This window comes from Mugil cephalus, chromosome 14 (assembly GCF_022458985.1).
Source record: "Mugil cephalus isolate CIBA_MC_2020 chromosome 14, CIBA_Mcephalus_1.1, whole genome shotgun sequence".
NCBI classification, from domain to species: Eukaryota; Metazoa; Chordata; class Actinopteri; order Mugiliformes; family Mugilidae; genus Mugil; species Mugil cephalus.
Genome location: NC_061783.1, coordinates 12,662,019 through 12,688,145, shown reverse-complemented (window position 1 = coordinate 12,688,145; position 26,127 = coordinate 12,662,019). Strand labels below are relative to the sequence as shown.

Sequence of the window (26,127 nt, the reverse complement as noted above, 5' to 3'; positions counted from 1 at the left end):
TAGATTGATAACGTTTTGGGGGAGATAAGAGCTATATCTGTGTTTTTCCTCCTTGACTCATCTGTGACTGTTCTCGCTCCATTGCCAGAAGATAAAGTTTCCTCACAGATACATCTCCTGCAATCTTGTGGTTGGTCTTCTTCAGCGACCCTTGTCCTAGGGGAGAAAAGCCAATGTGGAGACTTTTCCCCTATTTTCGTCTCTGCTCAGACAGTGAATGGGGTAATTGGTTGGAATGACTCGAGTGAGTGGGCATCCGACAGCGACAGACAAGTTACTATTCTGATAATGAGCAAGGTGGAAAGCTGCAGATATCTGGCTTCTGACGCCAATGGAGTGCATCGGTTTCTGTGTGTGTGCAGCTCTGGTTGGGTTTTGAGCAACTCTCCAATGCAATGTGTGTGAATTTACACATGCTCCAGTGCTGCAGAGTTTTCTGTTTTGTTTTGTGCAAGGATGCAGATCCACAATTCTAAGCCTGCGTGGGATCGTTAGCATGTGCATTTGTGTGTGCGTCCCTATCAAGAGACCCTTGTGCGCCGCGTAACCCCAAGGCTACGCAGCGCTCTCATTCAGTGTTGCCCTACATTTGTGGAAGCTCAGCTTAACTTGTGCCGCTGCTGGCATGCAGCAAGACGTGGCACGTTCCAGCTTGTCGAGCGCTGGAATTGGTCGTCGCTGTGCCCCTGAAATGACTCTGGGATCATTTCATTAAGACGAGGGAAATGTCATCCGTCAGCTAAATCTGTAATGGTTTTAAAAGCCGTAATGTGCATGAGACCGTAAGATGAGTGTGACCTAAAATGGATTCATGCGCTGACAGAAAGTCTTCTGAGGTGGACCTACTATTAAGAGGATGGTGCCGTTTGATTCATGCCACAGGAGTACTCAGAAGTAGTACTTAAATGTTTTGCTGAGTGACAGGGATTCATTTGCAACCTTAATTAATTATGATTTATCAATCAAAACATGTTTGTTTTTAGCTTCAGTTTTTTTCCGTTTTATATAAATGTTATTTGAATATCTTTGAGTGTTAAACTGTTTTGACTGATTTGACTTCTGATCTTATAATACTTATAATTAAAAGCAATGAAAAATAATCATCGTTGAAGCTTGAGACAACAAGATGTAACAATTATCTGTTTTTTGGTGCATAATGACATCCTCCTTTATATGTTGGTACTCTAATTAGTTTTATGACATTATAATCAACCCATAATGTATGAAATTGATCAATCAACTAATCAGAGGATTAAGGGATGAGAAAAATACTTGTTAATTGTATTAAGGACTGAGCTTTATGGCCAAAAAAAGAAGACAAACCATGGGTCAAAATGCATCTCTTTAAGTGAGTATTCGTGTGTATTGAAGTGCTGTAGCGGAGCAGTAGAATAATGTAAGAACAACTACATAAGGGCTGAATCGAGGGGGCGACAGCTAGCGTCAGATTCTCCCTTTCACTGCATGCTTTAGTTTCAGGTACGACTACGTCTAGGTTAAATAAACTTTACATGGCGCAGCAGCCTGTGTCCACTTCAGTGCTAAATGCTAAAGCTAATGTCGCCGCATGTTCAACTCTACCACATTCAGTGGGTTCCCCTCTTTGAGCCTGTCACACTGTTGGCGGTCAGTTGCTGGAGGCCTTAGAAAAGAGACCTCAAAAGCGCTTGAATGCCACTGATTGTGTGTCACAAACACAGAAAATGCGCACGCTCACAGATGTTTGTGCATTCGTGGTATTTAACACACTCCTGTGATTGATGGAGAGGTTCACTGCTCAGGTTAGGGAGAGGGTTTGTGTGAGCGGCTGCATGTGTGTGTTATTGATCATGTGTGAGTGTGTCTGACAGGTTTTTTCTGACGATATGCGAAGAATATGTAGGCTAAATGCGTCAGCTCCTTTGTAAGTGAGCTGTGAACAGACTCCACGAAGTTGCAAGATCTGACGGATGAGATGAATTCATACTGAGACTGGCCCAAGGGCATGTTCAAAATGCTGTGATGCATATCTAAGATGCAGTGTTCTTCCTGTCCAAGTATCTCTTGATTATCTTTTACATGAAGATAGATGCTCAGGCCAGAATACTTCCTTCTTCTCTTCTCTTCTTGGGACATATGTCATGTCCAGTAAAAAATAATTCTCAGCAGACAGTAAATCATCTGGCACACGGGTGGATAAACAAGCCCTAATGGACCCTCAGTGGTATGTACTGAAATGTACGTGTGTGTTTGTGCGTGCAGGTGTAACTCTTTCATGGGGAACTCTGCGGTGCAGAAGAAGCCTCAGTCCAAACCCAAGAAGCCTCACCTGTCGGGTCACAAGGGAGGCAGCTCCTCCAGAGAGCCACAGCCCAAACGACTGGAAGAAGTTTACACTGCTCTCAAACAAGGCCTGGAGTGAGTAACTCGTACAGTTATTCTGTGTACACAGTCTCAGATTCACTCAGGAAGTAGCTAATGAAAAGTAATTCCTCCTTCAGTATACAGTATAAACTCATTAAATGGTCCGGAGTAGCCTTCTCTATCTAAATGAGACACCTGAGGGTAAACGGGTTGAGTTAATAAATGTTGACAGTCTGATGCTTTGAGTCGTACATATACAGTATGTCCGAGTCCAGAATATATTTACTCCATAAATGTTTGTATACGGGTGTTTATGTTGTCATACATTTTTGTTTACATTGCGTTAACTTTCCTGCAGCACTGTTTCAATTTCATTGACAGTGATCGATTAAGCACAATACTGCACTTATATACAGTACACAGCCTTAATGTTTCTTCCTTATTTGTCCCGTAGTGAGTATCTGGAAGTTCATCAAACAGAATTGGACAAACTCTTGTCTCTGATGAAGGACATGAAGAGGAACTCTCGTCTGGTGAGAAATTACTGAGGCACAAACTTACGCCACAGTTTGTGCTGCGTTCACGTCTCTCTCTCTCACGTATGTCCTCAAGTAACGACATGTGAGTGGTCACGTTGTTGGACAGAAACAAACGGATGGGAAAATATTAAACGCGAAAGTCCAGACTGGCTCCATTAAGTATTCATTAGTGATGTCCCCATTAGCATCTCAACCAGTCAAGATATTTTCAAAGATTAGATCAGATTGGCACAGTTTGAGGATGTAGCCAAACTCTTATCTTTAGTATTTGTTTTTAAGTATATTGTAAAACGCCCCGGCCCGTGACCCCTAGGGGATCCGCGGAGGTACTGCAGGAAGGGTTGCAAAATCTTTGATTGATTAGACATTTTTTATGGATATTTTTAAAATGTTTTGCCACAAATTTAAAGAGAACCTATTCAGTCCCCAGGTGAAATCCCATGTTTGTATGTATGTTTATGTCAGGTATGTTTATGTATGCCACCCTACTGTTGCACGTTTAAATCATTCACCTATGCATTTTTCCATAAAAGACGATATATTTTTTAATTTTTAACCTTTTTGGTCTGTTAATATTTAATTATTGGATAATGGCATATCTATCATTTTATAACGATAGACAAACTGCTTTGCATCACAATCTCTGCTGTGCCTCCTGTAGTAACTGTGTGACTGTGTCTGTGTGTGTTTTTTTTTTTCTTTCCAGGGAGTGCTGTACGATCTTGACAAGGTAAGCTGATGGAGGAGAGGTTCTGCCGTAACATACTCTCCAAGTCTGGTGTGGGTTGAGTGAATCTTTGATGTAGGAAAAGGGGGGTAAGGAAACGTACAAAGGCAGGAAAAATGAGAGAGGATTGAACATAGTAGGAGAAATAAGGGGGAATAATGAAGGAAAAATGATGAAAGAGCAAAAAATAAGTGATGGGACAAGAGGAAAGGCAGCTTAAGGGAGAGTATCCGAGAGAGAATGAAGTACTGTGTTGTATCTATTTTTGTGAATCTGTGAACTGCTTTTCATGATTGCAAAGGCCACCATTTGTAACCACACGTGTCCTTGTTATGCCCTGGACAGCAGACATATAAATCATTATTCATACATGTGAAAAAACATATAGAGCCATATTCTCATATTCTGAGCACTGGTTAAATTCTTGTGTAAATTCTTTCCGCAGCAAATCAAAACCATCGAGCGGTACATGAGACGTCTGGAGTTTCACATAAGCAAGGTAAGCGCTGCATGGATGAGTGGTGATGTCGATCAAGGCTTGTTATTATTTACCTGATGAATAGCTTTGAGTGTTCAGTTCTGGGTCTTCGATCTGTTTCCAGCACATCTGAGTGGCACCTTTAAAAGGCGTCCATTAAGAGCTGTTGAAGATTTCACATTACCTTCTTTAACAGTAATCCTTTTCACATCTCGTATTATCCACACAGTCGCTAGTAGATTTTTTTTTTTTTTTTTTTTTTTGGAGGTGCCAGAAATTTGGCGATTTCAACTCAATAAAAAATGAAGCTTAAAATAGCAGGAATGCTAAGCTAATCTGATAACTAACCAAATAAAAAAACAGAGAGGAGCGGAAACATTGCACAAGAGGTTAAAAGTTCGATATTTTAGGAATGTACAATGTCTGTTTCCTTGTTAAGAACTAGCCGAGGAGATTCAGCTGTTTAACTAGACTGAACATGCAAGCTAGGCTAATATAGCGCTACCATTTGCCAAAAGGGAAGCCTGGTTTTGTCCAACTATAACACCTGGTGTACTAGCACATATAAAGCTCCCAAACTATATTTTTATTTCTTGTTTGTTTGGACTATACAAAAACTGAGAGGTAAAAAATGCTGTTTATAGTGAGCTACCAGGTAGCTTAGCATAAACCAGGGAAACAGTGGGAACTGCTGGCTGTGTGGAAAGGTTACAACCATAGCTCTAAGCTTTATTTTTACATTCATGTTTACTTCATGGATTAAACTCATTAGATATAGTATGTCATTTAGATTTTTTTTTTGTAACAGAAACAAGAGCAGCAATTTGCTGTGTTTCTTTCTACTTTAAGCTAAGATAAACTGCTACTGGCTAATCCCCCTCATCTAACTCTTAACAAGGACACAGACAAATACATTTCCAAAAATTATGTGACTTTTAACCTTTTGTTCTGATAAATTGTAGTTTCCATTACAGCTCCTGTTTTTCCACTCCTCACTGGATTTTTTTATTTTCTGTCAGGTTAGCTTAGCATTCCAACTCTTTTCTGGTTCATGTGTGGATATATTAGGGAGGTTTCCTGCTGTTTCAGTGTTTGAGGCAAAAACTTCCCCGCTAAGGTCTCCAGGTAGGGACTTTTTTTTTTCCTATATTCTCTTTTGTAGTCTCCACGCAGGTTGCCAGTTGGGGACATTAATCCCCTACAAGGTTGCAAAGTTCAGTGACTTTTCTTCCACCTCCCCTTTCTGTGGTCCTGTAATGGTCTCCCTCGCTGTGCGTCAAATCAGACGTGACAGCAGGCAATCAGAGCCCACACGCCCAAACAACAGCGCTGCTCCAAAGGTAACCATGGCTACCCGATGACGGGGCCTTTGAAGTCCTAAGGAGCTCAGGGGAGACATCTATTGGTCGACGTTAACCCTTTATGTTCATGTACATCCTGGCAGACAATAAAAACTCACCTTCAGAGCTTTTGTGCAAAAAAGAAACACATGTAAACAAGAGAAGGGCAGACAAACGGAACGGTCCGTGGATGGACAGAAGTGTCTCAGAGGGGCTGACTGAAGCTGTGAATCTGGGTCAGGGCAGTTATTAGGCTACAGTGTGCAGCGCCTGACAGGCCAAATCCTTAAAGATGAAAAAAAATAATAATTGAAAAGACGCGAATATCGTCTTAGAAATCCAGGAAATTGTCTGCATCTTGCCCCACTTTGACTGTCGTAACAAAAATAACAAACATCAAGCAGCGTGGATGCTTGTTCAGCCTTGTGAGGCTGTCACAGGAGGCAGTTAGACAAACACATGTTCAAATCCTCTCCAACATTATTCTTGAAGCTCCTCTGTTCTTTGGGTCTTTGCACCGAAATAGATTTGAACGGCTGGTAAATATTTGAAAACATGAAGGAGCGACTGATTCATCGAGGCAGACAGGTAGAAAGCCTCAAAACATGAAGCGAAGCAAAAAGTTAAATCTTGCACTCAACTGTGTTTCTTTGTATCCTAAAAATACACCTGCTCCTTTGTCTGATTTTCTGTAGGTTATTGATTCAGGATAAAATAGTCTCAACTTTTATAGTCTCAATCTTATAAATATGAGAGTTCTGTGCAGGAAACCGTGTTATTTCACTATCCTTTTACTGCAAGGAGTAGTACTGTTCTGTAGTAAACGAAAAGTCTTTCCCAAGAGATAACTTTAAAAGTACCGGATACAACTTAAAGCTTAGTCATGTAATTTCATAGTGAATATATATAAGAAATAAAAGCCAGCTGTGTTTGTGCATAGCCATGTGTTTTTAAGGTGGACTTGTATATCAACCAAGTAAATATATATAGACTGGTCCACCATAATAGTAGAATCACTGGTCAAGTGAATATCAGAAATTATCTTGTTATTGTGCCACATGTTAATGAATGGGATATATTAAACAGTAAGCGAACCCAATTCCATCATGAGTCAGATCATCTACAAAACTGCAGCACTGGGTCGTACCTACCTATCAAAAGTGTTTCAAGGAAAGAAAAGCGGTGAACCCGTTGGCATGGTCATCGTCAGCCGTGGATCACTGATGCACGTGGGGAGCAAAGGCCCGATCCAACAGATGAGCTACTGTTGCTCAGAGTGCACAAAGAATTCATGCTGGTTTTGATAGAAAGTTGTCAGAACTCACAGTGCATCACAGTTAGTTTTGTATGCGACTGTGCAGTGTCCCTGCTGACTTCTGTCCATCTCCAAAGGCGGCTACGATAAGCCTGTGAGCGTCAGAAGAAATGGAAAAAGATAAATCAAAGTGCTGGCCAGGTGCCTATTTGTTTCTTTATGTGGGAAACGTGTGGCACCAAGATGGCAGCCCCCCCCCCACCCCCTGTAACATCTGCATAAATGCCAGGATTCGTGTTTTCCAAAAAGAACATTACATTGTAATGAGATCATTTTCTTTATCAGTTGGTCTAAAGTTGTTGGTGGTCTGTGTATATATCTGAATCAGTAACAAGAAATGTCAGACTGGGTTTGATGGTCAAGATATAATGTTTTTTTGGGGGGGGTGGGGGGTTAATCGTGCGTAATCAGACTCTTGGCATATGTACTAATTGTGGCCCAGTCAAGTCCACAAGATGTTATCGGGGTAAAACAGGAAGTGCATATCTCCCAGTGAGGACTGATGCTGCGAGGAGGAGGTGAAAAAAAACTTCATGTCAGAAAAGGGACGTTCGTAGGTGCACTGTTTTATCAGCTGTGAGCTGGAGTAAAAGCGTTCGTTGGTGTTTGCGCTCAGGCTCAGGCGTGTCTTTTTGTGGAGAACAGCTGCTGTGAGGGATGATTTAACCATCATCCATCAGCAGGTTCTTAGTTTGTGACTCACATCAGGCCGCTCTTTTGTTCCTGTGCTGCCTGCAGCCTGAGCTGTAATTGGTGAACGTGGAGGAAGCAGGTGGCACAGTACAGCCCCTATGATGTCCTGCATGGGATAGGATATATGTTGTGTGTGTGTGTGTGTGTGTGTGTGTGTGTGTGTGTGTGTGTGTGTGTGTGTGTGTGTGTGTGTGTGTGTGTGTGTGTGTGTGTGTGTGTGTGTGTGTGTTGGCCCCTGGTATCAGCAGGGCATCATTAAAGAGATGAGTGACAGAGATTGAAGGTGAGAAGAGCAGCTGCCATGCGCCTCCTTGTCCCCCGAGAGAGTGTGTACATGTTAACCACGTGCCAAATTCAATCCTAAATGAGTGTGAATGCTTTGCATGTCATTATTTTTAATATAGGGCACTTTTTGCTTTCCGATCTCTTCCCTTGAATGCTAATCTTGCCACCAACACACACACACACACGCCCACAGTTCCTCCCTGGAGAGGTGCTCGTGTGTTTGATGCTGTTTGGTGTGGCCCGCCTGTTCTAATCTGCTTATAATCACTCGCCCCATAGCAGTATAGTCTGTGTGTGTGTGTGTGTGTGTCTTGGTTATCCTGCGATCCAGGATAATAGCCATATTTTAAGAGGATTCCTCCCATATCCCAAAGATACTCTGCGTGTATTCAAAACATCACGGTTTGAAGTCAGATAAACCGTGGGTACAATCCTTTAAAACCTTACTCAAACTTACAAACAAACCCTATTTTTTAGTATTTTTGTAAGGATTATATCGAGATCATCTTAAAAATACAAAAAAAATAAAAAGCATGCATAATTGATTCCTCAATAAAGATAACGTCAGAGTACCTCACTTGCAGGGTTGTTTTTGTGCCAGGCCACTGAGCTGTAATTAACACAGTCCAAAAGAGGACTTAGCTTAGAATATATTTACATTTAATGTCCCGAAATCTAAGTGTTAATTAAGAAGGCTCAGGTGTTTATGGGCCTCATGTTTGAAACAGATGCAGGTGCTGAAATAGCCATTTATATTAGGCCAGTGGTGTCGTAGCTTGAATTGTTAATTAATGTGGAAATCGCCGTCATAGTTAAAGAAAAGAATATGTCGTTTTTGAAGGTTTACTAATTGTTTCGCCTCTTCTTTGTTCCTCTGTGGTGTATTCTGTCCATCCATACTAGTTCTTCATAAATTCAGAAGCCCAGGAAGACAAAAGAGAGAAAATATGAAATGCACTGTCAGGAAACTCTGTAGGAGGTGCATACGAGATGTATACCACATGCCTGAGTGTGTCTGCGGTCATTTCTTTCCCTTTGCCGTCCGACACTCCAAAGCGTCTGCGCGGATCCATCTGTCTGTCTTTGAGGTTTCTGCCTTTTTCTTTGTTTGTGTTTCGCCTTTCTTCTTTTTCTGGGGTGAGCCGTGCCCGAGGCGCAGCGATATGCTGATGGCCACCCTTTCGGAGTGAGGCTTGGCTGACCTTCAAAAGGACATTTCCTTGAAGGCAGCGAGGAGCTACTGCGAGTGGGGGGACAAAAATTAGCTTCATTAGCCGATAATGATGTGATTGCTGATTGCCTGAAAAGAATGATGGCCATTCATCGGCCTCCACTTTGCGAGGGCCCGGTTTTGTGGCAGAGTCACGGCAATTTCCCGCTGATGAATAATCCCTCGTCGGCGTCTGCTCATTTATTTTGAGTATTCCACGACTTAATAAGTGCCGAAGCTCACTTGGGGGAAGGTGCGTTTCTTTTGACTCCGGCTCCCGCTGTTGCACGACCAAACGTTTAGTCAAGTGTTCATGTTTTCCTCTTTAGTTGTAAACCAAATAAGTGTCTATTGTTGGCTGCGAACCAGCTCCATACCAGTCAGTGAGCAGAGAATAACAGTTGAGGTCGGGTGTTGTTTTGTAGCTGGCTCAACTCGGCTGCTGCTGCTGCTGCCTCGCCACATACACCACATACCACAGACAGACAGACGGGCTGGGTCCCAGTCGGGGGTGGGGGGGGAGGAGGAGGGTGCCGAAGCCCAGTTGGTTTGAGGTGGAGCTGGAGGGATGGGAGTGGGTGTGTGTTTGTATGTATGCGTGTGTGCGCCAAGTTATTATAACGCCGGGCAGCATTATCCATCCTCTGGAACAGGAGCTGCGCACCACTTTCAGTTTTCGGGCCATAAACCCTCAGCGGCCCACCCACCACAGCGAAAACATGCTCTCCATTACGCATGTCAACATGTCCGCGTACGCTCCTGCAAAGTCTGCCGCCGGTGATCGGCTCAGAGATGCACAAACAAACACTCGGAGACGCTGTTTTGGACGTCGGGAGCCAGAATGGCCCATTTTCTCCTGCTTCTCCCTAATGAGAGCCATAAAGAGCGCAGGGCATCAATATTTCAGAGCTCTCGTCAGGCAGCCAGCAATATTTCTCTTTGATGAGTCTCAGCAGAGGTGTTTTGTTTTGCCCGGCTGCCACTCTGATCACATGTGAATTTAGGGAGCCGAAATATTAAACGGACAGGATGCTGAAAATGCTTGATTTAGCTTTTATTATTATTATTATTATTATTATTATTATTATTGTGTCCATGCATTAACTGATTTATTTACTAGATTTAGATTTGGGAACTTTATCTTTTTTTCACATCTCTGCCTAGTTTATGCCCTTTTCCTTATATATCGGACTTAATACACAGCGAAAGTGTGAAATTTGGAAAATAACGAGATGATAAAGCAAGAAATAATTAACACGAACGCTCATGTGCTAACCAAATACGAGCCAAACGACTGCTGCCTTGACTATGTCCATGTTGTGTTCTGTACGACCGTTACATCATCTTATCTCGACTTCAGCTTGGTTGAAGCTCTTGGATTTTCAGCTCGCGGTGAGACAGCAGGATGTCAATGGACTCGTTCCCCCTCCCCGTGGGTTTGGATTGGATCGGGCTCGTGCCGCAAACTGAGCTCTAATACCCCGTCTGTCGTCGCCTCACTGTGGGACTTTTCCCACTGGAGTCGCAGACTGGGACGGCACTGACAGATACAGCGACGCTGACACACACCAGCTGTATCTGTCAGCTCACTTCGGGGCCGGTTTCCCCTCGGTGTTGACTGTCTCGCGGCTCTTGATGATTATCTTTCTGTTTATGTCTGTTGGCTCCTTTCTGTAAGACGTTAGTCATCTAATCATGAAATTTGTCAGAGCTTAAATAACGCCCATTCTCGCTCTTGTTGTCAATAATAAAATGAAGGCAGCATTGTTTCTGGTGAGCCTGTGGCTCAGCCGTGTAAGCCTGACTGAATCCCAGTGAGATCTATGTGTACTTGTCTGTGTGGCGTCCTGATTAATGATGGAGGGACTCTGTGTACGCAGGTGGATGAGCTGTACGAGGCTTTCTGCATCCAGAGCCGTCTGAGGGACGGTGCCAGCCGCATGAAGCAGGCCTTCTCCTCCTCCCCCTCCACTAAAGCCACCAAAGAGAGCATCGCGGAGGTCAACCGCCGCTACAAGGAATACACTGAGGTACCATTGAGCTGTTGACTCACGGAGGTCAAGCTTAGCCGAGTCATCCACTTGTAGGCAATGGTCTCATAAAAATGACAGAAATGTCCAGAGCACAGGTCTTCAACAGGGGGTCCACGACTCTTAGGGGGTACTGCAAGGGGATCACATCTTTGGTTGATTAGACATTTTTCATATATTTTTTTACAATTTGCCCCCTTAAGTTAAATTTGTTTAAATGCACATTCACACGAATTCGGCATATTTTAGTGAAGGGATAAATCGTTTAGTCAGCACTGCCACGACGCAGAGCGCCGCACTAGACCTGTCAATCTAAGCCTCCTGTAGGCTGTAGGCCCCGCCCCTATTGCTGCTGAGCCAATCAGCGTATTACGCTGCAGCAGAGAAGCTAGCAGTGCAGCTCGCCCCCATCAGCCAACTACCGAGGCCAAAATGTTTTGGTGATTCTGTCCCTACTATATTAAGCTATGTTAAAAGGTAAAGGTATGAATCTTTATGGCTGTTGCACGTTTGAAATGCGAACCTGTATTATTTGAATAGCTTAGTATTGGATGCAAAATGATGATAATAATGTATATTTATAAATGGCACTAGGCTGAGGTTAATATAATTGGTGGCGTGTCCCGACTTAATCTCTCCATCACTTTGGTACACATTTAACATTATAAATATACTGTGTAATGATGCAGCGTACCGAAGTGTCCTTGAGTAAGACACTGAACCCCCACTTGTCTGTGTCTGTAAAAGCGCTTTGAGTAGAAAGACCATTTATCTAATAACACCCTCTATATACCTAATGATGCTACAGCTTATTGCTTACAGTCATCTGTAAACACTAACATGTAAGGTCAAACTCTTATAGAATTACCTTTTAAATCCCGGTTAAATGAGCTGCTCTGAAGGCGTAAACCAGCCTTGATGTGCTGACCAGCTCTGTCAGAGTCTGTGCGGATAACTCAATTATTGTTGTTGTTCCTGTTCTTCTGCGTGGTGTGGTTGTTGAGTGACCAGTCTTTTCTTTCACCATCCTCCAGAACATGAGCGCGTTCGAGAGTGAACTGGAGAACCTGCTCGGGGAGTTTCACATCAAAATGAAGGGTGAGATAAGAACTATTCAAAAAAACAAGAGGCATTGTTGACGTTTTAAATTCACCATAGTCGTCAGTCTGTCTCGTGCCCACATTAAGTTTTAATGAACATAAACATTCACGGCTTTGATCTCAACAGTGAATGTGTGATAAGAGCGATGTGCTCTCGTGAGAAACTGGATCCATTCACGGCGCTGATTGTGCAATAATTCAAAAAGAAGTTGCTTGACTTATGGTTGCATCATGCCAGTGAATTCCTTCTTTCCCGGTTTCCTAAATGAATGACAAACAATGACTTTCCTTTCTGACAGGTTTGGCAGGCTTTGCTAGACTCTGTCCTGGGGACCAATATGAGGCAAGTGTGTTTTCTTTTTCTTACTACTAACTTTTAAAGTGAGAAGTGAGATTTTATTCAGTAGTTTAATTATATATTTATATGGATAGTTCAATAAACTTAATAAACGTAGTGGTAAACTGAGCAGAACAAAACAGAGCTGAGGAGCTGAATATTCATCAGTTGGACAGAATAATCCAAATTCTTTCTCTAATAAATTCTGTTTCCTTGCCAAGTATCCAAAAACTAATTGTGATCTGTTTTCTCGTCTCGTTGTTTTCTTTAGATCTTCATGCGGTATGGTCGCCAGCGCTGGAAGTTGAAGGGGAGGATTGAAGTGAACTCCAGACAAAGCTGGGATGGGGATGAGATGGTCTTCATGCCGCTCATCACTGACCTCATAAACATCAAGGTAATGTGGGGAGAAAAAAAAACCATCGTGCTGCAGTGGAGTATCTGCTCCTGAATGAAAGTGGTAAACGGGTGTTTGGGTCCGTTAGGTGACGGAGCTGAAGGGGCTGGCCACTCACATGCTGGTGGGCAGCGTCATCTGTGAGACCAAGGAGCTGTTCACCGCCATGCCTCAGGTGGTGGCTGTGGACGTCAACGACCTGGGGACCATCAAACTCAACCTGGAGGTCACGTGGTAGTAAGTACACGTTTTTTTTTTAAATTTTTTTTAGAAAAAGGCTTGAACGGAACATTCATAGCTGGATGTGCACCAATCAGCCGAAACATTAAAACCACAGACAGGAGAAGTAAATAACATTGACTGTCTTGTGACAATTCAGTGTTCTGCTGGGAAACGTTTGGACCTGACATTCATGTGGATATTACTTAGATACGTACCACCCACCTAGACCAGACCAGCCACCCCCACCCCTTATCAATGACACTCCTTGATGGCAGCAGTCATCCCCAGCAGGACGCAACCTGACACAGAAACACACACAAACTTGGATTAGAAACAACTAGAAAAACATGAAAAACAGCACAAGGTGTTGACCTGGTCTCCGAATTCACTAGATCCCAAACTGATTAAGTATCTGTGGGATGATCCACAGAGGCCCCTCCCTTCAACCCATAGGACCCAAAGACCCCCCACTAACAACAACTGTTTGGATTCTTGTGCCCGGGGACAAATTAAGTTTTCTGAATATAAATTGTAGAGTCTAATAGTGGACCTGCCACATGCTTTGCTAAACTCTTGATAACCTGTTGGTTGTTCTTGCTTTACATTCAGTGTTTGCATGTCTTGTGCTTTCCTGCCCTCTGGTGGAAAACATCGTCCTTATCATTTAAGTGTGGGGGAAAAAAAGAAAAGTGTTTCTTTCTGACATGAGTGAAATCACACAGATTGTTTTCCTTCCTTTCTCCAGCCCCTTCGATGTTGAGGACCTGACTCTGTCGTCTGGAAACGTGAGCAAAGCTGCAGCTCTCCAGAGGCGAGTGTCCGTCTACAGCCAGGGCACGCCAGAGACCCCCACCTTCCAGGACTCCTCATTCTTCGTGAGTCCAACTCTTTCACTTCCTCTCTCTTAATTTTTCCGTTTTGATATTTATCGTGTGTAGCGTATTCTGTGACCCTTACGCACTAACCCGAGCACCATCTGCACTGTGCCATAAGGACGTTTTAATTATGCCCCAGAGTTTTAGTGTTGATGCATCGTGCTTATGTAAGCAGTGCCAGCACTACCCTCAAACTAACCCTCACCCATTTCCCTGCTATCCCCCTCTTCTTTGCATCCCCACATTGTAACCCTTTACCCACGCTTTGTCCCACCTCACACGCTCTTCCATCCCCCCCCTGCCCTTCACTCGCCCACCCTCACCCGAACACTTTCCTATTTGCCCGCGTGCATTGTGCAAAGAAGTGGCAGCCATATCCCGTGGAGCGCCAGCGCCTCTCCTTCCTTCACATGCTCCGAGACACCCTGCTGGAGAAGCTGAGGCGCAGTCGCTCGTTTGGTGACCTGGCCTCACTGCGGCCAAGGCCCAAATCCAGTCTGGAGGTCTATGTGAGTGTGATGTGGCGCCTTGATCCTCCTAACCTGACTCTGTGCTCCCTACCTCACTGACAAGATGGGGGCGTACTCCTCTGCTTGGTGTGGACACGCTTGGGTTCGTCCTGCCCCTCTCTGTGGGCTGCAGGATCCCATGTGTGGCTGTCTGCATGTTTATTTGCATGCTTGAAGCTTATTCTTACGTTTTTTCCCATATACTCCACTGTGTGATTCTATCTTGAACAATTGTTATTATAAACGGTTACAGTTATGTCTTTCTGTCCTACATGCTCTGATTTCAATCTCCACCTTCCTTCTTCTTCTTCTTCTTCTTCTTTTTTTTTATTTTTACACACATATTAACCTCGGTGTCTCCTTTCAGTCCACCTTACCGGACGACGTCTTTGAGAACGGCGGCTGCGGCGTGGCCGAGTGCAAGCGTCTATCCTTCACCTTCTCCGACACCTCTGGTTCCACGCCCAGCCCCAGCCCCGCCCCCAGCTCCTACTCCCCAGCACAGTCTAACCCCGAGATCACCGTCACTCCCCCGGAAACAGAGACACTGGCCGCACAGATCCTCCCGACCAGAGAGGACTCGATTGCAGAGGAGCATCTGGTGGAGGAAGAGGAGGAGGAGGAGTACGAAGAGGAGGGGGAGACCGGCAGCAGAGGGAGCAGGGGCAGCAGGACCAGCACCAGCCTCGCCAGCAATGAAACGGAGGCGGCTGAGGACTCGGAGTGGGAGCGCACAGAGTCCCAGCGTAATTCCAGTTCCAACTGCGGTTCAGCTGCCCCGTCCTTGTGTTCGGACGGACACCTGTCCACGGTGGCCCCCGAGGATGTGTTCCTGGACCATTCGGACGAGCTGAAACCCGTGGAGCTGGACACGGAGGAGCCAGGCAGCGTCACCAGGCAGCTTGTGAGGAGGCTGACGTCTTCGGAAATTGCGCCGGCCGGCGGGAGCTCCACCGAGGGCGGCGGGAGCCTGAGTTGGGCCGGAGAGGGAAGCAGGGCTTTCCTGGAGAGTAGCCTGGAGGAGGCCATCCACAGCCTGCTCATGAGACTGGAGTCGCTGACTCACCGCTGCAGAGAGCTGCAGGACCTGGAGCAGGAAGTGATGCGCTTGGAGGACCTGCTCAAGGTGAGCTCCGACTCCTTGTCCTTTAATAAACCTTGAATGAACGAGATAACTTCAAGTAGTTTGAGGATATGTTTAGATACCGGTGGTCGCCCACACATGCTGACTATACATTTGGCACTGATATGAAAGTTATGTTTCAACAATATAAGCAGAAAACAATCAGGTTACATAGAAAATGCCCAGCGGGGTTACTTTAAACCACAGGAGTTTAATTCATATCATCTAACTTTTTCACAGTGCCGTCTCCCGGGTCACCGGAGTCGGTCGTCCAGCCTCAGCCTGACAGTGGAGAGTGCCCTGGAGAGCTTCGACTTCCTCAACACCTCCGACTTTGATGACGAAGATACGGGCGATGATGCTGCCGTCCTCAGCATTCCCCCACAGAGGTCTCCACTTTTTGATACAGATGGAGAGAGGATTGGGTGAGTTCTTAATAAAAGCATAACATCTGACCTTCAAACTCCTTCCAGTTAATGTTCTGCCATTTGCCAATTATCACTATATACTATAACTAAAAAAAGACGAGTTTGATTCTTACCCTACTTTTTTAATTAGACAGACTAAGATCTTTGTGTTACTGCTGCCACTCGGTGGTGACTCTTGGTATGTACTGTTCAGGGGCCAGCATCCAGAAGCCAGAGGACATCTGAGTGAAGCCCTGACAGAGGACACTGGGGTAGGCAACAGCGTGGCAGGAAGCCCACTGCCTCTCACCACAGGAAACGAAAACCTGGACGTGGCCATCGTCATCCACCTCCAATACTGTAATCACCTGATAGAGGTAGAGCTTCTTTCTGAATCTGAATTTAAATAGTGCAATTTCATCCATCCATCCATCCAGCTACGTTCCTTGTCCTTTACAGCATCTAACGTGACTCTGTGTCTTATTTTAATGCCAGTTGTTGACCGGTGGTGTAGGTCTGTGGCAGCGCCGCAGTCTGCTCCTCAAACTGTCTGGGCAGACGCAGCTGTTGGAAGAGCTAGCCGAGATCAGCGTGGATCGACTTGGAGCAATTACATCCGCTGCAGATGGTAGGTACCGACAGGCGGACACCAGTTGTCACGAGAAGCAGTTTAGAGAAGTCCAAAATAATTACGGTACATGATAGTTTCTGGTGTGAGGGTTCGTAGCGCCTGACCTTACGCTCTGTCCTGTTTGCTCAGTTCTCCCGAGCCTGGCAGAGCGCCCCCAGCTTATGGCTCTGTGGTCAGAGTGCAGCGGGTCTGCAGGACTTTTCCACACCACGCTGGACAGAGTGTTCAAACACATGAACCAGAGCTACATGGCCGTGCTGCAGGAGAAACACCCACACAGCGCAGACACAGGTTGGCTCATCCCCATTTTGTATCTGTAAACAAGCCAGAGGTTTTAAAGTTGTATCTTCTCTTTGATGGCAATATGGTCCTACGCTAATACGTTTCAAGGTTTCAACTGACTCACTGAGTCAAGTATACCCTTGAGCATAAACTCACTTGCAGAGTAAAATAATGTGAAGAATAAACACCTGAAAATAACTGATTTAAGAGGGACTACATTAAGTAAACTGACTGCAGGCTGTGAATGAAATGAATGAATGCACCAATGAAAATGTTGTTGCGTATTGCTAGAAAAAAACAAACAAAAAAAAACATGCTGATTCTTCCCTGTAGTGATTGGTGCCGTCGTGGGCGAGATGGTGGACAGGAGCGACCTGATCGAGGCACAGAGTCCTGCTTCTGCCGCGCTCTCCCAGGACGTCCTGACGGTGTTTCAGTTCCACAGCTACATCCTGCAGCACGAAGTCCAGGACATGGAGACACACCTGCTGCACCTGGCCAGAGAAGGTGAGGAACAAGCTGAGGCCTCTGTGCTCGTTTCTGTTTCCTGTTTCCAGTGTACAGGACTCAAATAAGTTAGTTCTTAATATAATGTAAAAATCCGAATGAGGAAGTTCAGTCCATTAACCTGCACCCATAGGTTCATTCAATCAGTCAAACAGTTAGATAACTGGAGTAGCTGGAGCTCAATAAAATAATAATAATAATAATAATAATAATAATAATACGTGTACCTTATTTTTTTACCTGAACGTATCACCTTAATCAACACAATTAGCAGTTAAGAAAATGGGTCAAGATTATCATATGACACTTACAAAATATGATTATATCTCCCTGTTTAAGAGAGATGGTGATGGTTGGATGGAGTGTGTGATGGACAGGTGGTTTGGTGTGAGGGAGCTACTGTAGAGTGGACACTGTATTGAGCTGTCGTGTTATTTCACATACAGAATTTGTAGACCCAGAATTTGCTTGAGAGATTACAAAGTTGCACTAGCCTCATAATGCCTTGGGAGACATCAAGAGGAATTAGAAAGTATTATTAGGGAGAGGAGATTTCATGCTTAGCCTGTTGCCCCCGCGACCTGACCTACAAGCCAGCATCAAGTCAGGAGCACAGAGCACGGCAGCACATCTGTCGTCTGTTTTAAACGGTTGTCCACGTTTGTTCCATCCGCAGAGGTGTTTGCAGAGGTCCTGTGCAGTGGGGACGTGTCCTCGTGTCTAGCAGAGCTGGAGGAGGTGCCTTTGTCTTCACTCTGGCCTAGAAACGGCACCCTGAGGGCCCTGGCCTCCCTGCTCACCGCAGAGGACCCGCAGGTCAACAAGGCAGCGGCTGACTACCTCTCATCTGGAGCCTCGAGCAGACACTTCAGGAACAGGGTGAATGGTGCTAAACAGAACTGAACGCGTGCTTCGTTTCAAACAGTCCTCACAGAAGCTGTATTTGAATGTGGATGCGTGTCGTCCGCAGGCTGTGGAGTGCTACACCCAGGCGCTGTCAGAGGCCGGAGGTCAGAGCCAGAGGGCAGCCTGCTCAGCTCTCAGCTGTCTGCAGGTCAGGACTCAGCCACACGATGCAGAGGTGCTTTTACATGCATGTCATGAAAGGAGGGACATTTAACTCACTGGAATGTTGTGTCCTTCGTGTGTCTGTAGGCAGTGGAGAGCATCAGGGCGGTGATAGCGCTGTGCGACTCGGCTGATGAGGAGCTACGTCATGTCGCCATAGAAACCCTGCTCACATTTGGTGAGTAACAAACTGGCGGAGGTCACTATTTTTCTACACTTCTACAGATCATTACTATCAATTATATTTGTATTATTATTATTATTATTATCACCTACATTTTTAAAAACGTAAAATCACTTTTACGTTCCCATGAGGTAGTTTTTCCAGAGGCATCGACGTAATCGTTTATCGCATTGGAAGTGCAACGGAAACACTTTTTTTGCATTTCCCTCCTCTCCGGCGCCACCAGAGATGACCAAGGGGGTCATGTGACCAGTTCATTTGAAGTCTATTTTCCTCAAAGCGAATTTAAGAGAATTATGTGATATCAAGACAAAAGACTTTACAAGAGTCACAGCTCATTCACAAAACACTTTTCAGTGGAAATGCGTACAAAGCGCAGTAGTACTTTATCAAAATTTCAGAAATTATTTTGCGAAAAACTAGTGGCCACCTTTATTTTATTTCTGCCGCTTTCTCTTTTCCACCAGTTTGCAATGTGTCGGCCTTGCAGTGTTAAAGTATGGCTATTTTCAGCCCAACAAAGTGGTTTTCCCCGTGATTTGTAGTACTTGTAATTTCTCAGCCACTTGAAGACTTTAGAATAATTAGTTTGATGATTGAAACCTGTTGCAGGTGAGGAGGGGCGGCTGGCGTACGAGCAGCTGGACACGGTGCCGGGAGAGATGATCCGCGTGGGCACGCGGCGACCGAACGCCGTCACCACTGCATTCTGAGCCACCACGCCGCCGTACAAGACACCAGACTGCGTCCCTGCATCTCCTCAGCTTAACCTCAGACCGCTCACCTCACAGGGCTCTCTCCGTGGCCCGATGCGTCTATTGAGTTACTTCTCCAGCCTAGAGCCTGTTCCCACTGACACTGCCTCTGCAGAAGGAACTAACACCAAACAAACTGTCTTAAACACAAGGACGACAACAGCCTGAGCCACAACCCTGCACACACTTACACTCCTCATTCCCGTATCGCCTATGTTTTGTTTTTTTTGGACACTCCCCCGTACGTACCCTGCTTTCTGAGCCAGGCAGAGTGGTCACGTTACGTTAAACTGGAAAGCATTTAAATTTAAGAGCTGCTCCAAAGACTGCGGCAGTTGAGCATCTTGAATCACCTATCACCAAGCTAACCGCTGCACACTTCTTGCATCACTTCCTGTTTGCTAATCAGCTTGATTGTTACAGCCGCGTCACGCAATATAATAGGATCTCTGTATAATCACTGTAACACATGTTTTAGTTGGTGGTTTTGCATTAGTTTTTTTTTTTTTTTTTGCCGCTTTCAGAGGATTTGCACTGTTGTGAGGCATGTAAATAAGGCATATTTTACACAGCCGGTGTAACATATGTGGTTGTACTCAAAAAATGTAATTTAAGTTCTGTTTTCTAGTACGTTCCTTTTGAGTTTCAGGGATTCTCGTATGGTTGAAAGATGTGCGCTTGTTTTCAGGGAGGACCATAAATTAGTCGGCGTGTGAGAGGAGGTGACGTTAAAAGGCTCCGCGGGAAGAGCTGAAACCGGTCAGCGCAGTGCTCATACTTGCAGTTTAACAAGTGCAATTTTTTTCTGTACATATGTGATTCTTCTTTTGCGTCTGAGCTGACCAGAGAGGACGTTTGATATCGCCAGCTTTTACCACTTGAGCCTTGGTGTGGTGGGGCAGGCAGATTCCACAGACGCTCTTTTGTAAATGTAGTTTTCTTAGCAGGACAGGAGCCAGTCGAGGGCAATAAATTCACTTAAGGGTGGAGAGTGACTGTACAGAGAAGGATCTGTCGTTGAGGATACGTGTAGCCTCCGTTGTGGCACATTTCATGGGGCGTGTGAGCTAAAAGCAGAATGAGAAATGAATTGTTCTGTCTTTGATCTGTTAACTGTGATGTGGGAAAACTGACCCGAGGTCAGCTTCTGATTCCAACTTTTCTCATCGTCACCGTACTACTGAGTCTAGTGCTAGGGCACGACGACAAAACTCGCATATGTTCACGCAACTTATTTATTATTTACTCCTTGTAATTCTAATATTCTTTGGAGTTATACTGTAGTAGTGCAGAGGACATTGTTATGTAAATTAATTGTATATTTATGTTCTATTTTCAGGTCTAGTATTTGAAATATTGTCTTTGGTTTTAAAAAACAAAAAAGCCTCCTTGAAACAGATCTGCTTAATTTTAATTGGAGTTTATTTTGAAGGAATTATATTAGATTAATTATTATGTTGGAGAAGATTTGCTAATAGCCTAATAGATTTTTTTTTTCCTTAAAGGTCCCTAAAGAACGGGACGTTTATATATTAGAGATGTTACTTTATTACCTTGTAGATTTACTGTAACCAAAGGAAAAGTTGATTTTAAATTTATCTTTTATCAAGAGCTAATCAAGGAGAATGTATTTTCAATACAACAAATAATTTTTGGCCCAAACACTCAGACCTATCTTTAGAAGCACAAAAAATAAATAAGTGAGACAAACCCATAATATATGGACCTCGTTGCATTTGGTTGTAACTGCACAGTCCTAAAGCCATATTGATTAAAAACAAGTGGTAGTATTTTTATGAAATGTATTTTTTTTTCTTTTGTATTATAATCTGTAAATGTGTGAACTGATACTAAAAGCTAAAGATGATTTTTTTTTTTTTTCTGTACAGCCTTTTGCCTTTTAAGTACTTCTTCTGTGATGTGAATAGCATTACAGTATTTTGACCTAGTATCTAATTCATTCATTCATTCAGTGTAATTCTTTTTACAAACTTTTATTTGAACAGTGTTATACTTTAATTGGTGGGCTGTTCAGTTCCTAATCACCGCAAAGTACAAGTTGGCGAAATGTCCACGTTTAATTATTTAGACAGGTTTTAATACCTCTGGCACACTGTGGTCGACGAGCTTCAGTACTGATCCATCTGGTTGCATACTACTCTTCTCCATTGTGGTTAGCAGCATTTCTCCTGCTCATCAAAAGTTGCAATAAAGTTTATTTTTGCATAATTAAAATGAAACTTGCTGTGTTTGGGCATTTTAATTACTAACTTTTCTTCAGGTGCGCTCAAGAAAAGCTAATACAGCATGAGTTCTAGATTTGAAGTTAATCTGGTACCATTCAGAAAAGTAAACAGCTTAAACAGGACCACTACTGTATACTTATTCTGATGGCTAAGATTTCCTTAAACATTTAGTAAACTATTTCAGCTTTACACTAAATTTTTCATCTTCGTTCCATAACTAAAGTGGACCAATCAAATCTCAAGGCAGTTAAAATTAAGGTCAACGCCTTATTGAGAAAATAAACCTGGATGGCCCGTCAGCTGAGACGAGTGGAAAGAATCTTATTCTCTCTGGATAACATTTCCCTTTGACTTGTGTAAGAGCCCCAATTTATTGGCATGAAAATTTATGAAAAAAAATCAGATGCCTAGGACAAACCTGCACCACTTTGGTTACAAAATTAAACCCAACATGACAAATACATGTTTTATATAAAAAGTTTATTTTACACAATTATGTACACTTGATGCAACATTGTACAATTTTACAGTCTAAACTCAAGCATTAACACCACATGTGGTAGTAAACACATCACCTTAGAGCACAAACACCTCAAACATTTTAACTCCTTACAGGAAATTACATTTGAAATTTGGAGTCTGACACTGAAGTGAACATGTATGAGCGGCACGCTGGAGAAAAATCAAGCAACTCTCTTAAAGTATGTCAGTATTTTAATTTGTCTTTATCCATTACAACTCCACGGATCGGGTCAGGTCCTGATCCCATCGCCGTGCTGAACCAGCCAAAAATCAAACTTCTGATGCTATTCACATTTGTTCTTTCCCATTTTACATGTTAAAATGTCCTTCATGAAAAATGCCTTCAGTTGTTGCACTGAGAAGTACAGCAAAGGCTAAAAATGAATTATAAAACCCACCCGTGTTCAATGTGCAAAAATGTGACATTGTACATTTTAATAAAACCACATAGGAACCAGATTTAACACAAAACACTTCAAGTGGACGACAACGTTGCACTTTCAAAGCTCTGAATACTTGCAAGCCTTGTGAGACAATTATAGATTCCTGCCGTTAACAGTCTGTTGTACGTCACTCCACTAATCGGAGTCTTCTTTCTCACTCTGAGCAGCCTCTTCACCGTCATCATCTTCATCCTCTTCCACATCAAGAGCAATCTCTCTCAGTGCCTCCAGGTTTTCTGGACACTTTCCAGTTAGCCTCTGAAAGACAACACACATTTACATAAAGCACCAAGGCTACTGTAGCTTGTTCAAAGATTAGTTCCATCAATATCATCCCACTTGGCAACTCTGAGGAGCAATTCCATAAATCTATCCCAATTTTAATGGGATGTTTTCTTAAAACACTAATCACACTACCCTGTTCCAAAACCTGGTCTCAATTAGACATAAATTGCTGCTACTAATGCCATTAGGGAATAAAGTCTCTTGCTCATAATTCAAGCGTTGATACACAAATGTTCCTCCATTAATTACCTCGATCATGTCAGCCATGTACTGCACATGTTGCGCCAGCTCCTGCAGCTCATCATTTTCACTCTGAAGCTTTGTTATCTGTTCATCTCTGGCCTCGATGTCTTTGTGCAGCTGGGTTTAAAAGGGAACATTTAAGGAGTCATTTGACATCAAGCTACAAAAGGCAAACCAACACCACCTAGTACTATGGGGAAGTGGAAAAAAAAGAAACCTAAACTGCTAAATTACAAAAATCATAGTGACAATCAGGTCAAACAGTTCTCGGCTAAAGCTGCCAAATAACTAAGTTGCTGGAACAGTATTTGTCTGGAGAAGTTGGGTATTTCATTACAAGATTAGCACCTTCCAAACAATTGGTTCAAAGTTAAATAAACTGATTTCAACTAATACTTCAGTGCAGAGTTACTAGATCAGTAAGTGCCAGCTGGACTGGAGCCCGCTGAGGTCGAGCCAGTCAGAAGGAGCGTGGGAACGGCTCCACTGACGGCTAAACATTAGCCGATCTTTAGCCATTAACTCACCTTCTCATTCTCCTGTAGAACATCGTACAAGGCCTTCCGCCGCTCCTCAGCCACCTCTTTCCAGTACGTGGAAGGTGGCATTTCTGCAACACAAGTTTAATATAAAGCTAAGTTGTTTACGTTTGTCAATCTGTGAACCATGTGGTGCAAGGATTGACAGTATATCTACCTTTGACCATAAGTTCATAAGCTTCCGTGGACGCGTCGTCTGTTAAACACTCAGCTGTTTCCGTCTGTGTCGATTTGACCTCTACCTTCACCCTCTTTGGACCTCTAGTTTGTTCAGCTGCCCATTGTTTCCGCTTGGGAATGCCCTTACCAGCCTGAAAGAAAACCATTGAAGCAGATGCCAGTTCATGCTTGGGAACAAATGCCCTTGACAGAAAATGTATTTCATGACTGGAAAAATATCCAACATTGTGAATGAAGAATTAAGTGCCAAGTCATTACATACCTGAGCCGACCTCCCCAAGTCTCTGTTGACGACCGAGGGCTGGAGGACCTTCAGGGTTTGCCTCGAGGGTCCCATTGTTTTTTGAGACGGTGCAAAAAAACTCTGCAAAGTGTCAAACAGAAGTTCGGGTGACTTCACAGTCGAGTAGTTCTCATACGGGAAATTGCACCAAAATAAAACAGTAAACAAGATCTTTGGGTCTTTAGAAAAGAAAGATCAAGTCTCATGGGAAATCTACATGACCTGCGTTCTCATTTCCAGAGCCTCTATTCAGTAGAGGCTTAGCATCACTTCACACGCATTACTTTAGTTACACTGTCACCATGGGAAAGGGCATAAGTGAAGAGCCTGAACGCCGCTGCCATGTGCAACAGGGCCCACAGGTGTGCGAAAAAGGGGCAGGGCTCAGATCGTCTTAACAGCCGTGGGAAAGTTTCTCTTGAAGGCTCATTACAGAGAAGCCAACAACCTCACTGCGTTAATGTTTCGCCAGAGAGTCACAACGTTGCTGGTGTGTTTTCAGCCTACAAAAGGTGATCTTTCAGCAAATGTGAACTGTGGGGGGTGGGGGACTGAAACTAAAGCAGAAACATCATGTAGAAAACAGATAAAATTAAGGGAAGCAAGTAACAGATTTTTCTTCTCCACATGACACAATTAAACGTGCAACACAATGCAGACAAAAGCTTAACAGTGAGACACCTGTAAGTGTTTCACAGCAGACATCGTTTCAAAAGACCTAGTTTAATATTAGTAATGGTACCGATGCAGTCGTGGGTGTTAGTGAGCAAGCATGAACATTTAATTTCAGTTAAATTCATCCAGTTTTGCTTTGCTTGCACATCTGAATATCTACACTAATTTTCTCGATATGTTTAAAAAAAAAAAAAAACACTTGAAAACAGGTCTTTGACTCAATGCTGCTTAAACTGATGTCTAAACAGTCAATGTCATCCACACCAAAAGACAAAATGTATACATTTTAACCTTAAAGGACAACTTAAACACTTACCACTAAATCATTCTCATCGGACTTCTGCTGGCTGTGTTTTACCTTTGTACTGAGACTCATGTTTCAGCAATTTTACAAGAGACCTGGTGGAGGGGGAACAAACCAAAAACAACGTCAGGGTAGAAGACACATTAATGAGAAAAGGTTATTAACAATTTATTCCTACACTGAAGGAAGGAGTCGCATTGAAGGACACGAGCCAGTCTTCAAGACATAAGTTTATTATGAGAAATACGTTTAAAATTTTATCAATTAAGAAACTGTGGCTATAGTCTTGGTTGACGGCCATTTGTTGTAATTGAGTCCCTAAAATGGCTTGTTAGCTCAGCCTTAGCCACTATGCTAAGACACGACACAAGGACCGACGACTGTAATGTTTAACAAGTAACAAGCGGCAGGTGTCGAGAGAATTTAATTACCTCGGCGTTAAATCGATAAATGTTAGCTCAACTATTATTTATTTAATTATTTTTAAACTTATATACGAAATAGAGTCCCTGTACAACGAAAACCGCCACTGGGCGACAAACATTTCAGAGGCAATATCTGATTAGTGTATCGACACTGGTGAATAAGATTAATGTAATTATTTTTATTTTTATTTATTTATTTATTTATTTTATCCCGCAGGTGGACAGTCATTGAAGTCAAACAATACGTTCAAAGAAGAAGGAAAAATGTAGTTCAAGTAGAAATCAAGTGAAGAATATCTTTCCATAATTTGGTTCCAGAAAGGGCAAGATCAAAACAAATGAAAATGTCTTTAAGTTGTCTTTCACAGAAAAAGCTATTTACGTCGATATTCCTATTTTTTGTAACCTTTATATGTTAGTTCAACTCACCGAGGTTGAGAAACACGTCGTCCTTTTCTTCCGAGAATCTCGCGCCAGCGGCTTAAATACGCCCACTCGGTCACGTGGTGTCGGAACCAGTCACGAGGTGTGTTTTTTTTTCCGCTGTTGTTTTTTTTTTCCTCGCGCGGTCACATGTCAAAGCACGTCACGTCTTCGTAGTTGAATGTGCAGCCATTTTGGGGAG

The 26,127-nt window shown here is 43.5% G+C and overlaps 2 protein-coding genes across 5 annotated transcripts in view; one reads left to right on the top strand and one right to left on the bottom strand.

The window, feature by feature from the left end:
• ripor2 (RHO family interacting cell polarization regulator 2) overlaps positions 1-21,597 on the top strand; it is a 60,139-nt gene extending 38,542 nt beyond the window's left edge. For all 4 annotated transcript variants that reach the window (XM_047605190.1, XM_047605188.1, XM_047605189.1 and 1 more), the window contains exons 3-22: positions 2,242-2,397; positions 2,798-2,876; positions 3,589-3,612; positions 4,055-4,108; positions 10,811-10,960; positions 11,995-12,058; positions 12,360-12,403; positions 12,669-12,794; positions 12,883-13,031; positions 13,762-13,891; positions 14,768-15,526; positions 15,764-15,948; positions 16,145-16,307; positions 16,426-16,558; positions 16,691-16,852; positions 17,177-17,350; positions 18,027-18,229; positions 18,321-18,404; positions 18,506-18,596; positions 19,215-21,597. In XM_047605190.1, coding sequence (XP_047461146.1) covers positions 2,242-2,397; positions 2,798-2,876; positions 3,589-3,612; positions 4,055-4,108; positions 10,811-10,960; positions 11,995-12,058; positions 12,360-12,403; positions 12,669-12,794; positions 12,883-13,031; positions 13,762-13,891; positions 14,768-15,526; positions 15,764-15,948; positions 16,145-16,307; positions 16,426-16,558; positions 16,691-16,852; positions 17,177-17,350; positions 18,027-18,229; positions 18,321-18,404; positions 18,506-18,596; positions 19,215-19,315 — 3,031 coding nt within the window. In that variant the 3' untranslated portion in view covers positions 19,316-21,597. The remainder of the gene's footprint in view (positions 1-2,241; positions 2,398-2,797; positions 2,877-3,588; positions 3,613-4,054; positions 4,109-10,810; positions 10,961-11,994; positions 12,059-12,359; positions 12,404-12,668; positions 12,795-12,882; positions 13,032-13,761; positions 13,892-14,767; positions 15,527-15,763; positions 15,949-16,144; positions 16,308-16,425; positions 16,559-16,690; positions 16,853-17,176; positions 17,351-18,026; positions 18,230-18,320; positions 18,405-18,505; positions 18,597-19,214) is intronic.
• Positions 21,598-22,068: 471 nt separating this feature from the next.
• Positions 22,069-26,012, bottom strand: gmnn (geminin DNA replication inhibitor). The gene is made up of 7 exons (XM_047605194.1): positions 25,932-26,012; positions 25,090-25,172; positions 24,078-24,179; positions 23,793-23,946; positions 23,624-23,706; positions 23,103-23,213; positions 22,069-22,826 (listed from the first exon to the last, which is right to left on the bottom strand). Exons 2-7 carry the CDS (start codon positions 25,147-25,149, stop codon positions 22,704-22,706), a joined length of 633 nt encoding a protein of 210 aa, XP_047461150.1. The 5' UTR covers positions 25,150-25,172; positions 25,932-26,012; the 3' UTR covers positions 22,069-22,703.
• Between the last annotated feature and the right edge of the window lie 115 nt (positions 26,013-26,127).